The sequence below is a fragment of the Neopelma chrysocephalum genome, unplaced genomic scaffold (assembly GCF_003984885.1).
Source record: "Neopelma chrysocephalum unplaced genomic scaffold, ASM398488v2 Primary Assembly neopelma1_279, whole genome shotgun sequence".
NCBI lineage: Eukaryota > Metazoa > Chordata > Aves > Passeriformes > Pipridae > Neopelma > Neopelma chrysocephalum.
This window is the reverse complement of record NW_020897941.1, coordinates 348,322-363,832: the sequence shown is the minus strand read 5'-3', so window position 1 is coordinate 363,832 and position 15,511 is coordinate 348,322. Positions and strand designations below refer to the sequence as shown.

The 15,511-nt window shown below is 48.7% G+C and overlaps 1 protein-coding gene across 2 annotated transcripts in view; it reads right to left on the bottom strand.

The window, feature by feature from the left end:
- Positions 1 to 3,046: 3,046 nt before the first annotated feature.
- ELL (elongation factor for RNA polymerase II) overlaps positions 3,047 to 15,511 on the bottom strand; it is a 53,795-nt gene continuing 41,330 nt past the window's right edge. For both annotated transcript variants that reach the window (XM_027704460.1, XM_027704461.1), the window contains exons 7-12: positions 13,934 to 14,030; positions 10,521 to 11,031; positions 7,864 to 7,930; positions 5,422 to 5,593; positions 4,536 to 4,580; positions 3,047 to 3,207 (exon numbers count right to left, since the gene is read on the bottom strand). In XM_027704460.1, the coding sequence (XP_027560261.1) occupies positions 3,103 to 3,207; positions 4,536 to 4,580; positions 5,422 to 5,593; positions 7,864 to 7,930; positions 10,521 to 11,031; positions 13,934 to 14,030 (997 nt within the window). In that variant the 3' untranslated portion in view covers positions 3,047 to 3,102. The remainder of the gene's footprint in view (positions 3,208 to 4,535; positions 4,581 to 5,421; positions 5,594 to 7,863; positions 7,931 to 10,520; positions 11,032 to 13,933; positions 14,031 to 15,511) is intronic.

Genomic DNA, 15,511 nt, shown 5'->3' with positions numbered 1-15,511 from the left:
TGCTGCCTTGAAATTGTAACATTTTGGCAAAGTGAAAAGCTCTTTTTTGTAAACTCCAACTCCATGGCTCAATATAGTTTTTATCCACAGTACAATATTACAAAGTAAAACACAGTATCAATAAGTTAAGATCATACTTAATCACCTAGAACTGGTTTCTATTAACCCAAAAAGCACAAAATTTTGCCTAAAGCTTCGTCATCTCTAAAAAGGAAAAAAAAAAAAATAAAATAAAATAAAAATAAAAAGGCAGATTCGACTACAATTCTTTTAACACAGTCCAAAAGAAAAGTGAAGCAGGAAGTTGGTGGATGCTAATTGGGTCTCACAGTTTGGATATTCATTAAATATTTTCAGTTTCTTTTTTTTTTCTTTTAATATTCAAATTTTTTAGAAGTTCCAGAATATACATGTAAATGTACACAATACATCTTTGTATACAACTCTGTTTGCAAAAATATCTTATAGCAGATGTATAAAGATTGAGATCCATCTCTATCCCCCCCCCACGAGCAACAAAAAAAACCCCCCAAAAACAAAACAAAACAAAAAACAAAAACCCCTTTCGAAATTAAGGATCAGGAGAAGTGTTTTCCACGGAAGAATTTACTCATCCTGGGTTTGTAGCTGCTGCCTCTTCGGCCATCCCGAGTTTCGAGCTCCTCCACAGTCAGAACGAAGCCCCCCCCCGAGCCCCAGCACTGGGAAATTCAGCCTTGCCCCCCAAAAAACAGGGAATTGGGAGGTTCTGGCACCAACGGTGTCACGGCAGCTCTGGGGATTGTGGGATCCCAGGCCCTCCTAAAGCCCCCTCTCCCAGATCCCCAGGGCTCCACCTGGGAGCAAGAATTCCCAGCTGGGATCAGAGCCCGGAGCTTGGGCGCCGCCGGAAACTCAGGGTGAGACCCCACGGAGCAGGAGGACAAAAGTTTTCCAGGGAAAAGCTCCTTGCCTTTGGAACTCCCGGGTGTTTCCCAGCTCTCCCTGAGCAGCAGAAGCAACACCCAACACCCCCCTGAGCTCCAGGTGGGACTTGGGGAGGGAGGGAGGGAGGGAGGGATGGGAGCAGAGCATTCCCCGAGATTCCCACTGGGAATGCCCTGGGGAGGGTTTTTCTGGGATGCTGGTCCCCCTCTCCTGACCAGGGCTGGGTTTGGGGACCAGTGGCTGCCACGGTCACCGTGTGCCTTCAGCTGTCACCTTTTCCTTGGAAAAAAAAGGGGATGGCAAAGTCCCAGGGAGCGCTGGATGCCCAGGGAGAGACCTCGGAATAAAGTGACAAAGCAAAGCAGTGGCCTTGGCTCTGTGACAATAATGGAATTATTATTGGTATTATTATTATTATTGTTAATTTTCTCTTCTTTTTTTTTTAATACAGCAGATGGACCCACTTTGGCTTCTCTGGGGGCAGGAAAAACTCCCAGTTCCTCCTTGTGCAAGAAGTGTTTTCCCCCCTTAACTCTGCCATTCTGCTCCTTCAAAGGGTGAAAAAGGCTCTTCAGTGCAACCTCCAAGGGAAGGAGACTCCACAGGGAAGGAATCCTTTACTTTGAGATAAACGGAAGCGGGAAGAAGTCAAATCCCACAGGCTGGCAGGATTAAAAAGGGGAGAGGGGAGAGAAAGAAAGGAATAGCAGAGTTAAAGGACACCTTTGTGCTTTTCCGAGTGTTTCTCACACCCTGGCCATACTCTAAAAAAAATGTTCCCTTCAATCCAAAATAAGAAGGGGGGAAAAAAAAAATAAAAATCAGGAAGCAAGACTGCAGGGAGAAGCTGGCTGGATAAAAGCACACCAGTGGAAGGGATCTGTGTGGGAAAACAGCACCTTACTGCTCTCACACTGCTCTGAGAAGGGTTTGCTGCTGCTCCTTTGGAAGGACACACAAACAAACAAAAAAAAAATCCCAGGAGAAAGCAAGGCAACCCCCCACCCCCTCCTCTCATGGATCAGGAATAAAACAACTCCCTCTGGGTGACTGTTTGATAAGTTTTAGTAACACTGCAAGGAAAGGTTCCCCAAAAAAAGGTGCCTAAAAGGGAAAGGGAGGCACAATTTTAGAAAAAGATGTTTATGGGTTTTTTTTCCCCCCTTTTTTTTTTTGATACAAAAATAGACCAGAGAGTCTCGTCAAGCAATTAATAAAACCTTGGCTGCCTCGGTAGAAAATGATAAAAGTCCAAAAGACAGACAGGAGATGGAGACAGGTCTCCATCTTCCCAGCTGCTTGGCAGGTGGAGAACGGGGCAGACGGGGGGAATCACACATGAGCAGGGCAAAAAAAAATGGGATTTTGGGGTAATTTTGGGGTAATTTTGGGGGGGATCCACCCATGCCCTGGCCGAGGGGGGACCCCCTGAGCTGCCACAACCACTCCCACCCACCTCCCCCGAGATGACAAAGCAGGGACAGACAAGGAGAGCTCTGGGTACGTGGTGTATTTCCGCGGTGCCGGGAGCAGGCGCAGCCCCCTCGTTCCGACGGTCACTCGGAGCAGCAATTCCAGTTCCTCACCATCTGCAGGACAATTTGTAACCCAAAAGTGGAGCCTGGCCAAGGGGGGGAATTATAACACTTCATGCCAAACTTAATTTTAATTCCATGAAGAAAAAAAAAAACACCTACGGATTCTTAACCTTTTTGGGAGAGTTTCGGTGGCTTTTTAGGAGAGTTTTTTTTTTGTGGGTTTTTTTTTCTGGTTTTTGTTGTTTTTTTTTTTTTTTCCCTTAAGTGTCCAAACGCTGGCTTCCAATAAGCAGATTAATTTCGTTTCATCCGTTTCGTTACATTCCAACATTCAGAGAGGCTTTAAAAAAAAAAAAAAGGAAAACAAAAAGAAAAAAAAAACAAAACAAAACAAAACAAAAAAACCAACCCAAAACTCGGGAGGAGCGTGCTGGACGTGGACACGACAAGATTCGGCATCATAAGTCATCCCCAAAGTTCTTCAACCACGAGGAATAATTAATGCTCGTCTCTGAAAGGGATTTTTGGGTGTATAAAAGGGAAAAAAAAAACAAAAAAAAAGGAACGTCCAGGTGACTGGATTTTTTTTTTTGTTTTGCCCTACCCAGTCCGGGGGGGAAAGAGGGGGGAGTGGCAGCTAAAACTGCTGCTGGTCATACTCTGCTATGAGTTTTTTGATGTGAGCCAGTTTGTTGTGGAGGTATTCGCAGCGGTTCTTCTCTTGGCTGTAGTTGGGGTTAGTCTGGAAAAGAGAAAATGAAAATGCAGAGGTGGGAGGGGATTCTTCACGAACCCCCAAGCGGGGTCAAAACAACCACAGAGAAATGTAGGGAATCGTGGAAGGGTTTGGGTTGGAGGGAACTTAAAGCTCATCCAGTGCCACCCCCTGCCACGGGCAGGGACACCTCCCACCAGCCCAGGGTGCTCCAACCTGGCCTTGGGCACTCCCAGGGATGGGGCAGCCACAGCTGCTCTGGGAATTCCATCCCAGCCCCTCCCCACCCTCCCAGGGAGGAATTCCTTCCCAATATCCCATCTATCCCATCTATCCCTACCCTCTGGCAGTGGGAAGCCATTCCCTGTGTCCTGTCCCTCCATCCCTTGTCCCCAGTCCCTCTCCAGCTCTCCTGGAGCCCCTTTTTAGGCCCTGGAAGGGGCTCTCAGGTCTCCCTGGAGCCTTCCCTTCTCCAACCTGGCCTTGGACACTTCCAGGGATGGGGCAGCCACAGCTTCTCTGCCCAACCTGTGCCAGGGCCTCCCCACCCTCCCAGCCAAGAATTCCTTCCCAATACCCCATCTGAAAACCTCCTTTCAGTTTGAAGCCACTGATATGACCAAGGAATGAAGCTTTTTTTTCAGAAACTCATTTAAAATGGACCTACCCCTGTATTCCTCAACACTCTGATCAAACAAAACAAGGAATAAAATCCCTCTTCAGCATTTATCCAGCTCCAGGAGCCTCATCCCAGGGAATGAGCTCACCTGAGTGAGGCTCAGCCTCACTGGGAGCAGTTCCAACAAGCACCACCCACCCTCTGCCCCCACCTGGGAGCTCTGGATCAAAGCTGAACATCCAACACCCAGGGAACCTCCTCAAAAAGCTCCTAAATCCCTCAGGACAACGGGGCTCAGGATCATATCAACAGATTTAAAAGGAAAACCCCAACCCCCCTGCTGGTGTGCGGATGTTTTTTTTGCATGAACAGAGAAAAATTTAATGTTTAAAATTTAATGTTTTTCACTGATCCCAGCCTGGACCTCGTGTACCAGCCCCCCTCAAAAATCCTGGAGGATCCTGGTGCATCTGAAAACACAAACTGTTCTTTCCCTGGAGAGATAAAGGCCCTGATTTCACCCGGCCATTGTGCCACGGCCACGGCTGAGCGCTCCCCGGGATCCCAGCTCCCCCCCAAACCCTTCCTGAGCTGCTTTCTGGACGGGCTGGAGCTGAACAAAGATCTGCTGGAATGCCTCAGAGCCTGGGTTTGCACTTGGCAGGGGCCCATCTCTTTCAGTCACACCAGGGGCACCACCCAAAAGTCTTTTTCGTGGCCAAGTCCATTCGCTTACCTTTTTAATTTTCCGATATTCCTGTAAAATTTGATCATGGATGGTCTAAAAAAAAAGAAAAAAAGGGGGGAGAGGGGGAAATAGGTTTATTATTTTTTAGTTCTGCAACCTCCCGCAGCAGGAAATATTTCCTGATGGCTCAACGTACACGATTCCTCCGAATTCCAACCGGAATCTGCTCCCTCCACGACTTCCCTGGTGGCTACAACCAGTCTCTGATTCCATGAATATACTGGAGCTGACTCCAGAGGCACTGGGAGGATCAGAACTACCTGTAACAGGCACCTCAGTTCTGGGATAATGGACATTTCCAAAGCTCCAACTTTGATTTTTTTCCCCTCCAAGATATTAAAAATCCAGCGAGGGATCCCCGAATTTCGCAAGGGGAGAGGGGAGGGACGTCTGAGGGAGCTTCAGCACAATAGGTGCTCTGTAAAAATCTGTTTATTACCCTCAACCAGGCTTACTTTTTCAAGCTAATGAATAGCTAAAACTCTTTAAAAATCACCCTGACAAGTCCAATAATGGTGCATTGGGAAGATCAAAGATTCCAGAGGAGCAGATGACCCCGTGCTAACTCCCCTTCCAGCCCCGATACGCTCCCATATGTGCAAATATGAGTTTTTCTGGCTGGGATACACTAATAGCTTCCAGCAGCTTTTGGCTGAGGACGCCAATTGTCTCACTGAGGCCTTTCCTTGTCAACAAGTCCCATGATGTGGCTCCAGCCTGAAAAGGGAGCAGCACAGAGCCGGGAGAAGGGCAGACCCCAAAGCTGTCGGGCTGCGCGCACGTTCCCCACCGGTTCTGGGTGGAATTCCACCCAAAAAAAAGGGGTTTTAATGTGTATTTAACGGGTTTTAATGCGTGTCCTGCCTCTTTGTACCTTATACTCTTCAGAGCCCTGCAAAAGCTGCTTGAGCTTGGCGTCCAGCTGCGTGAAGCGCCGGGTTATCCGCTCTATCCGGGCGTGCAAGTCCCTGTACTCGTTGTATTCCGCGTTGAAGTCGTTCTTGTAGCTCTGACGCTGCTCCGAGGAGGAAATGGCCGCGTATTTTCTGCAGGAAAGAGGGGTTTTGGGGGCAATGGGGTTAGGGGGAATTCCCTCTGGGTGATGGAAAACCGAGCTGTGTATGATTTAGGATCGTGGAATCGTTTCCGGGGGGTGTCGGGAAGGAATCGTTGGCTGCGAGGGTGGGGAGGCACTGGAATGGTTTTCCCAGACAAGCTGCGGCTGCCCCGTCCCTGGATGTGCTCCAGGTCAGGCTGGATGGTGCTTGGAGCGACCTGGGATAGGGGAAAGGTGTCCCTGGATCCACTTTAAGGTCTCTTCCCACCCGAACCAGTCTCGGGGATTCTGGGATTAAGGTTGGAAAAGCCCTCCAAGATCAAACCCAACCACTAACCCACGTTCCCAAGTGCCACATCCACATGTTTTAATTCCCCTGGGCATGGTGATTCCCTGTTCCAGTGCCTGACCACCTGCCAGCAAAGGAATCCTCCCTCCCAGCCAATCTAAACCTCCCCTGGTGCAACTCTGAGGCTGTTTCCTCTCATCCTGATTTTGCACCACAGTAGCAACTTTGGGAGGTGACTGTCAGGATTATTGCCTTGACCTCCCTGTAAAACAAAACCACTGTTTTGCTCCCAAAACTTCCTATCTCTGCCAGATAAGTGTGGGATACACAGGTACACAACAGCCTGGGAGCAGCTGTGGGTGGAGGAAGACACTCAGATAGTGCTGCTACAGCTTTTCTAACTCCTGCTGTCCCGCAGAACATGGAGTTCTGCCTCTGTGCCAGGCATTGGAACAGCAGGAATACGATGCTTCCAGTGCTGAGTCTTTAAAGGAACACAAAAAGCATTGAGCCGTCGTTGCAAAACGCTCACGGGGGTGATTATGTGGCAAGAGCACGACAAGAAAGCCACGGTGAGGAGCTGGACTTCGTTTCCAGCACCTTCTGGAGACACCCAGCGTGCTCACGGTGAGCAGATGTGCCTCTGGGGCCCTTTGGAAGCCATTCAGCTCAACAAAAAAGCCATTAAACCTGACATTTACAGCCCTCTCTGAAGGTAAAAACTCAATTTTTGGGAGGGGACGGCTGTTAATTTGCCTCCCTGACTTGGCTGCAGCAGCCCCAGCTCGGTGCTTGAACACTTAAAAGGCAATTTAGGCCTCAAATTAAGGGGGAGATTTCACTCTTTTAACTTTTTAAGCACTTTTTAAGTGCTTTAGCCTTCAAGAACTGACCCCTTGCTGCAGGTTGGGATAAAGAAGCATCAACACAGGACAGGAGGTAAGTCCTCTACCAGCACAAAACATTCACCTTCACGATTAAAACAGCTCTTAAAATGTGCCACAACTCCTGTAATTTAAGGATCCGACCATCAGAACAGTTGGATCCCACCAGAAGGTGAGAGCACAGAGCTCAGAGAGCTCCCACTGATGCTCTGGAGAGGGACCAAGGAGCTGCGATATCCCTTTGTAGGAGGAATCAGCACATCTGGGAAAGACAACCCCCCCCAGCCACCCAAATCCCTCTGAATGGCCCTAAAAGTGTCACCTTGAGGGGGCTGTTTGGGGTTCACACAGCCCAGAAAACCACACAAGAACCCTTTATCTCCTCCAGGGAATTCCTCCTCCATCCCTTCCCTCCCGGTGATCCCAGCTCTGATGGAATCCAACCCCAGGCTGTGACATGCACAGGGAACATCCCCCCCAGCTACACTTCCTCCCCATCCCAAAGCTTTGCCTGGAACAGGTTTTGGGGTTTATGCAGATCCTGGGCTTTGTGCACGGGGTTTTTTTTTTGGAGTGGGTTGTTCCATGAACCTCGAGGGGATCTCATTAAAGAGCCAAACAACTCCCATCCCAACCCAGGGGTTAGAACCTCCCCTTAAAGAACATTTCACTGCTTTATGCTGATGATCTTGGCTCTGGAGAGGGGAAGAATTAGCAAACCTCCCCAAATCCTTCCTTGCCTTGTTTTCCATAACATTAAAGCAGATTATTTCCCCTCTGAGTTTCCAGCTGTAATGTTCAATCCTTTCCAACCCCTCCAAGGTATAAAATGTTTCTTGAACTACTTTGACAATCAGTTTATAGGAGATAAACCTGAACACTCCACAGGGAGGTAAAGAACTGATTTGATGCCAAGTTAAGTCTCAGAAACTCTGCAAAGCTGGATTTACTCTTTTTTTTTTTAACCCACCTTACAAAGTTCTATCAAATAACATAAAAGTCCAACAAAAATCCCCTGTGCATTGTGATTTTTTAGCTTGAAACACGATCCCAAAGTGATGAAGCAACCGATAAAAAAATACTTACAATAAATAATCTGGCATTTCTGAAGTTGATGTTGGTACACTAGAATTATTGCATGTTCCATTTAAACCTGAAAAAATAAAGGCTTGTTTATAGACGTTCTGAAACTTCAAAGCTCTTTGCAATTCAACTTCAAAACCTCGTGAACTCGTCTGCAACATCCAGTTTATGGAATTCTAAAGGATTTCTGTTTTGCTTGGAACCGACAGAGACAGAAGAGCCACAACAAGGTGGTTGAGAGTTCAAGGCTTCTCTACTATTTGTCTGTCAGCAAAACAACCCCAACATCAGCCAGGGCGAAAAAAATCTGAATTTAATTGGTGTATAAACATTGCCTGGAGTGGGATAACACTGATAGCACCACTGGGAATGGGAAAAACACGTTCTGAGCCCAGAGAACGGAGCTGAGCAAGGTGAACATTCTTTTCTCCTGCTTCTACACTTCAGAGATTCCCCAGAGGAATATTCCAGGTGCAGATTCCTGATGCTCGCAATCCAGGGCACCACACAGAGGTTTACAGGGAATGCAGCTCTCTCCTCACACAAATCCAAGTGCTCCCTGCTCCAGGAAAGTGGGTTCAGCATCAATAAGGGCTCAGCTAAGGATGTTCAGGAGTTTCAGGGATGGGAGCAAAGATTTCAGGAGGAACAGGATTCGGAGGGAGCCTAAACCAGACCCACCCTCAGTGGAAACCAAGCACTGCAGGGTAAATTTGGAGGAAGAAAGCAAGTGGATCCAGGTTGGAAAAGGGATATTTCTCACAAATTGTGTGTTATACTCCCAAGTCCTCATCAGAGTCAGCAACAACCTGATCACATCTTTTTAAAAACTGGTTTTTCCCCCCTGAATTTCCACAGAAAGGCTTTCCTGGGCAGAACCAGAGAATGGCACCAACCCAGGGTTTATAAAACCACCCCAGTCTCCAATTCCTGCTGCAGACAAATCCTGGTTTTCCCTCCTTCCCTGCCCACAGCGTGGAAGAGGCAGGATGTGGGCTAAGGAAGGTTCAAGGATCGTGGAGGAGGAGAAAGGGAGACAAGGAGGTTTGTTCTGCCTGTGAGTGCCACCTACTGACGCTGAGAGGACCCCAGAGGTCCCTCTGGAAGAAACTTCCCAGGAGAAACTTCCACTACTAAGGGAAGGTGCCCCTGCCCATGGCAGGAGTTGGAATGAGATGAGCTTTTGAGGTCTCTCCCAACCCAAATTCTCTGTGATTCCATCAAATATTTCCCTTCAGCCCCAGGGGGGAAGTGGGGAAGGAGCAGGATGAGGCACAAAGGCACAGAAGAAGGAAAAGCTCCCAGTGCTGGAGTTCCAAGATCCAAGCAGGACTGACCACATCCTGTTGGTGACTGCTCCCAATCCAGCTCGGATTCGTTACCTCCCAGCAGGAACAGAACCCAACTAATTAACAGACATCCAGTCATTAAGCTGTCAGGCCAAGCAGAGAAGGTGGTGAAGGCTCAGCAACTTCAGAATTTTGGGGGTTTGGGTATTTATAAGAAACAGGGACAAAAAAAATGAAGAGAGAAAAACGTGTGTGTGCCCGTCCAGAACCACCCCGGAGGTACCCGGGGAGGAAAACCAACAGGGGAGAAAGCCAACACTCCCAGAAAAAACTGGGATTGACACCAGAGAAGGTTAAAGTAGAAGAATTATCTAAAAAGCTGATCCTGCAGTGCCACACAACCATGGACTGTCCTTAAAATCACTGCTGAGCCATCAAAATGCTTCTGTAGGTGCTACAAACGCTGTGGGGAAGGTGAGAGCTGACACCAGCTCAGCCCCAGGGCCCTGGGAATGGCTCCCTTTCCAAGAATCCAACAAATTAGTTTCCATTTCCAAGATACTGTCCTTTTTTTGAGCCAAAATTGGATCATTTTCATGCACCAGGCACGAAGGAGAACGTGGAAAGCAGGAGCAGGGCAAAGGAAAACGAGATGGATTAAAAAAGAAATTTAAAAGATACTCCCAGGGGCTGCAGGGGAAGTCCCAACGCTCTGGGGAGCTGGAACAAACAGCAGAAAACATGGAAGCAGCAGGAAAGGCAATGGATGGGATTGGCCAAGAGATATTTTCTGCTCTGGCTTCTAAGAGTTCACAGAACTGACTTTGAAACAGTGGTTAAGGGAAAATGTTTTTTGTACGAGATTCACTCTTGTGTCAGTCCCTGAATAAATAAATTCAGAGTCCTAGTGGGATACAAGGAAGCTCTTCCAGGCTGGAAGAGCTGGTTGGATACTGCTTGGACAGCATTTATCACCAGATTTCTCTATCACTTCATTTGTATCTAATATTAAAAGCTTTCGTGAGTAACTTTTCATTAAAAGAACCCCAAACAACAGCCACCACAACCCCCACGAGGAGCTGCTCTTCCCTGCCTTTCATCCCCACGGATTATCCCGGCTTTTAATTGAACCAGGAGAGAGGAACATGACACGCTCTGAGGCAGCTCCAAAAGGTTAAACAGGAAAAACCTGCTGCCCTCTGTGGAGAGGAAGCACATTTGGTGATTTGGAGGTAGGACAGCGCCGGCATCTCGTTCCCCGCGGTGCCTGGGAGCGGACGGGATGTGCTCCCTCCGTCCTCAAAGGATCCGGAGCGGGATTGGGATCACACCCAGCCCCAACACCAAAATTACCTCTCAGCCCATCCTTACCTGTGACCTGTTCCTGGGGAACACTACCTAAGTCAGCGTTTTTTATTACTTCACAGTTCTGCTTCTCCTCTTTGCACTTCTCCTCGCCCTTCTTCTCCTTCCTCTCCTTCTCCTTGTCTTTGTGCTTTTTGGATTTTTTCTTGGATTTGACGTAGGAGCCGCAGTTGTGTTTGCTGGTCTGGGGACAGTCTGTGGGCGGGGGGTGGCTCAGCCTGTCCGTGGCCTCGCTGCTCTCACAGTCTCTGCCGTTGTGAGCCGGGTCATTGCTCACATCCGAGAGGGGGTCGTGGGGCCGGGGCAGCTCCAGCACCGGGAGGTTGGAGCTGGAGGAGCTTCCCGACTCCGGGAGCGCCGGCGGCAGGGCGGGAGGAGGGGGGGGAACGGGGGCGTCCTTCCCGTTGGAGGAGCTCAGCTTCCCGTTGAAGGTGGGTTGGGTTCTGTGAGCCAAATGCGAGATCCTGGGCTTTTTGTTGGCCAGGGGGTCGATGAACTCCAGAGGCTGGGATCGTTTCTGGAGGAGGGAAACGGGAGAACAAAAAGCGGGTGATGGCGAGGGCTCGAGGTTACCACTAGGTGGTGGTGCAAGACAGGGAAGAAGGGAGTGTATTCCCGGGAAAAGCAGCTGATCCATCCCAAGCTGCTTCCTGACAGCCTTCCAGAGACTACAGCTTGGTGGGAGAGCTTAGAGGATCCCACCATCCCATCAGGAATCGCTGACCTGCTCTATCCAGACACAGGCCAGCTCTCACTTCAGCCTGTTTCAAATCCAGCCCTTTGGAATTCAAACCCCTGTCCCAGAAAATTAGCAGAGATTGGAAACATCCCTGGAAGTGCCCAAGACCAGGTTGGATGAGGCTTGGAGCAACCTGGGCTAGTGGAAGGTGTCCCTACCCATGGCAGGGGGTGGCACTGGATGGGCTTTAAGGTCCCTCCCAACCCAAACCAGTCCAGGATTCCATGATAAAAACACCTGTCCCGGTCATGGCACAACATCCAGAGCACCCCAAATCCCCTGCAAAGGAAAAAAAAACGTACTCAGACCTGCGGGGCAGGGAGGGGGATTCACCAGTTCTGCATTTTCTTCCCTCCCAGCTCTGTGGTCACCAGCTTCACCCCTGCAACCCACTCCTTCCTCTTCTCGAGAGCCAGGCATTGCCCAGAAGAGCTGAGGAAGTGCCAACTGCTCAGTTCTCAGAAGTTCAGGCCAGAAAGGGGACGTTTCCAGCACTTCAAAAGCCACGTCACAGGGGCCAACGTGACCCCAGCGAGCCTTTTTTTTTTTTGAACAAGTGCAGAGAGGGAAGTTGTGCCCATCAGCAGGACTGTCACAGGCAGATCTGGAGCAGCTCCACGTGCCCACACCTCCCTGGAGTGCAGTTCTCCAGCCTGGAAAAGCTGCTCCATGGAAGAACCCATCCATCAGGCAGCAGAACCACGGCTGTCGGGCTCAGCCCAGCGTGTGCCAGCCAAAATCACCCTCCCTGTGTGCCCACCTGGCAGCTCCAGGGCTGCAGGAACTCTGAGCAGGGATTATTCAGTGCCCAGAGGAAAACAGGCCATAGTTTTGGGTATTTCTTTTGGATAATTCACTATTTTCCTTCTGTCTCAGGCAGGGCTGTGACGTGTTTGCAAATGGAAACGTTGCTCCATCGCGGAGGTGACGGCTCCAGGAGCCCCTAATTCACCCCTTTCCCTCCCTGCTTGTTATTCCTCTTTGCTAACTCAGGGGTCTCCAGGACTCTGCTCCATGCCAGGGATCCTTCCCACCTGTCCAGGTGATTGGGAAGAGGAGCTGCTGGTTCTGCCACTGAGCTCCAGGGGCAAGGCCAGCACGTCCAACCGGCTTTGCAACATCACCTCCCAGAACACGCAGTGTCCACCTCGCAGAGGAGGGGCCACCTCTGACTGCAGCTCTCAGAACAGGTCACTAAAACACCACCAAACTGCCCTATTTTACCACCTTTGCCCTCAACCCAACAGATTCCAGCTTCACCTCCCTGCTTAAGAGGTGCATCCCATCCCTGCTCAGCCAGGCTTCCTTAGGATTGCCAGACCAATCCTTATTTTTTTTATTTAACACCCTCATTCCACAGCTGAACTTTCCCAAAATGTTCTGCATTCCTGACTACCAAATCCCAGTCCTCTGCTGGCACTGCACCCATTAGCAGCCATCCCTCTCTAAACAGAAACTACAGCTAGAGAGCACTAAAAAAAGTGACAGCTCACAGTGCTGGCTGTGGTTTGGTGTCTGACACAACAGAATCACTACTGCAAACATTTCAATCCCCCATTTGGTTGCCCCTGTTTTCACCAGCCTTTTCTAAATCCAAACCAACCAACCACCTTCTCCAAATCCAAACCCATCAACCACCCCAAAGTTTCAAACTCCAGAGACCCAAACCATCCTCTGAGTCTTTCCAAGCAGGGCCAGCCAGAAGCAAGATTGATTTTTCAACCTTATTTTTTTTCCAGAATCAGTTAAAAAACACACAAGCCCAGCCTGTTAACAGCACTGTGCGTTTCCAAGCTAACTTGAAGGTGATCTTTATTCCCCAGGAACTTGCCCACAGCAGAGCAGGAGAGGATTTGGAATTAGCTACCTGGCAAACAAGTTACACAGTCCTTGTTCTCAATAGAGAATTGCCTCCCTCTTACTGCCAGAAAGCACATAATTTCTTTACCTGCTAATATTCTTTGCCACTAATCCTCAGTGCGTCTGTCCAGACAAGTAGGAATTACACATTCCATTGGCAGGAGAAGAATAAATACTCAACTTGTCTGGGCTGACCCACAGTGGAGAGAGAAGGGAAGGAGACATTTCACAATGTGAGAAACGCCTGTGCTGAGAGGATCCTGGGAAAAGTGGGGACAGACTCTGCCTGACACACACACACACCAAGCACAGCTCCTTGGAGAGGGGGGTGTTTCTTCTGATGGAAAAAACAGGCAAAATGTTCTTTTCACAGCTCCCATCCCAGAGCAGCCCATCCTGCCCCTGGATCTGTCACAGACCTGCAAAAGGTCAAGGGTTTTAATAACTCCAGCGTTGTGTTTGGGAGCTGCTTATTAAGGCTTCGTTCCACTCGATTATTAGTAATGAGGAAAACACGAGCTCGCCCTCCCAGGAACTCCAGGAGGGATGTGGGCACTGGGGAAAAGATTTCAGCCCTTCAAACTGAACCTGAGACAGGCTGGGAGGGATTCTCCCCACAGGGCCAGAGGAGAAACAGATGCTGAGGGAACCCAGGATTAGACTGGGACTTAATAAAACAGAAATAAAACCCCGACGACCTCTCGACCCACCAGCAGGTGATTATGGGGTGCAGACAGGCAACAGCTCTGCCTGGACACACCTCCAGCAGGCAAATCCATCAGGAGGAGGAGATGGATCCCACCACCTTGGGATCACCCACCTGAGGGGGAGAGCTGGAGTTCACGGTGTCCTTTGGAGGGCTCAGGGAAGGTGCTTCTCCTTGAAAACCGCTGCTGTTCTGGGGCTGGCAGAGCTTCCTGGAAAACAAGGAGGTTGGAGGTGGTCAAATCCCACGCCTTGGGATGGCATTTCCCATCTCCCCGTGGAGGAAAGAGCCTTTTTTTGGGCTCGGGGTGAGATGCCACGGAAGCAGCTCGTTCAGGCAATGCCAGCTTTGATCTCTGACAAAATCCAGGGAGGAGAAACTACTACAGGAAAACATCAGTGACAAGTGGTAATTCCTTATCTCCTTCCTGCTTTCCCATTCTGTCTGATGATTCCCTGGGAATGGTGGGACCAGCACTGGCAGGGAGGGAGGAGTAAAGGCTGAGCTCTCAGACACAGGAGAGGATTCCCTGCTGAGGATGGAACTGATTTTCCAACATTTTTTACCTCTTTCCTCTTGGACTTTTGATGTGAGAATTGCAACAAATTAATGACAGGCTCAGAAACACGATCCATGTGGAGATGAGTAAAACTGGCATTGAATTTTGAAGTGTAAAGGATATAATACATTATTCTTCTGACTGAAATACAGCTCAGTAAGACATTAATTCAACACATTTCTGCTGAGATTTTGCTTTACCCAGTTAAAACTGACTTCAGGAGACAACTCAGAAAGCAAAGCTCACTGAAAAGGGGCTGAAACTCAAGGTCAGATGTTAAGGAATAAGTTCTCCCACTCATCAGCATCATTAAAACAACATTTTATGGGAACAGCAGTCCTTTCAGCAGCGAGCCCCTCTGGGTCCAGGAAAAACAGGATTATAACAGGAACTGTCGAGGTATTATTGGTCCACTAGGATTTACATTTAGGGCTTCACAATAACACTTTTAAGTTGCATCATGCAAAACAAAGCTACTCTGGGCTGTATTTGTGGCGTTTGACAAATAATAGAAACCTCCTGTAGCAAAAAAAAATGACAATTATTATCACTTAAGTGCCTTAATTCCCCTTCAGGCCGGGTCTCTGCTCCTCCCCAGATCTTGGAGTGCTTTCCCAGCCCACCAGCTTTGCCCAGACTGTCCCTGCATTAATCACCCAGACAAAAAAATCTACTGTTGCATCAAGTTGTAGCTGACAAACTGAAAAAAAAAATAATAATAAAAAAAAGAATTCAGGGTTAAAGGTTTTTAATAAAGTAGCTCTGCAGTCAGTTTGTCACCAGCTGTGGAGCCCAAATAACCCAGGTCTAAATTCTTCCACAAGAAAACTACAGTCAGCATTAAAGCACATATTTTTTAAACATTAGGAAGATTATTTCAGAGATAACGCCCATGACTTGACAAGATTTTGCTTTTAACCTGAGCTTGAACCTTGGGCTGTGTTGCAGCAATATTTAGACATCATTTAGTCACAGCCAGCCCGGCTTTGTTTAATTTTATTTAGAACAATCTCAGCAGCTCAAGGAAAGTGTTTGGGGATTGTGAAAAGGGGAAAGGGATGGTGACATTGCATCAACACCCTGGTGAAAATGGCTTTTTTGGGGGCTGGGTCATCAACCTGAGCAACCTGCTC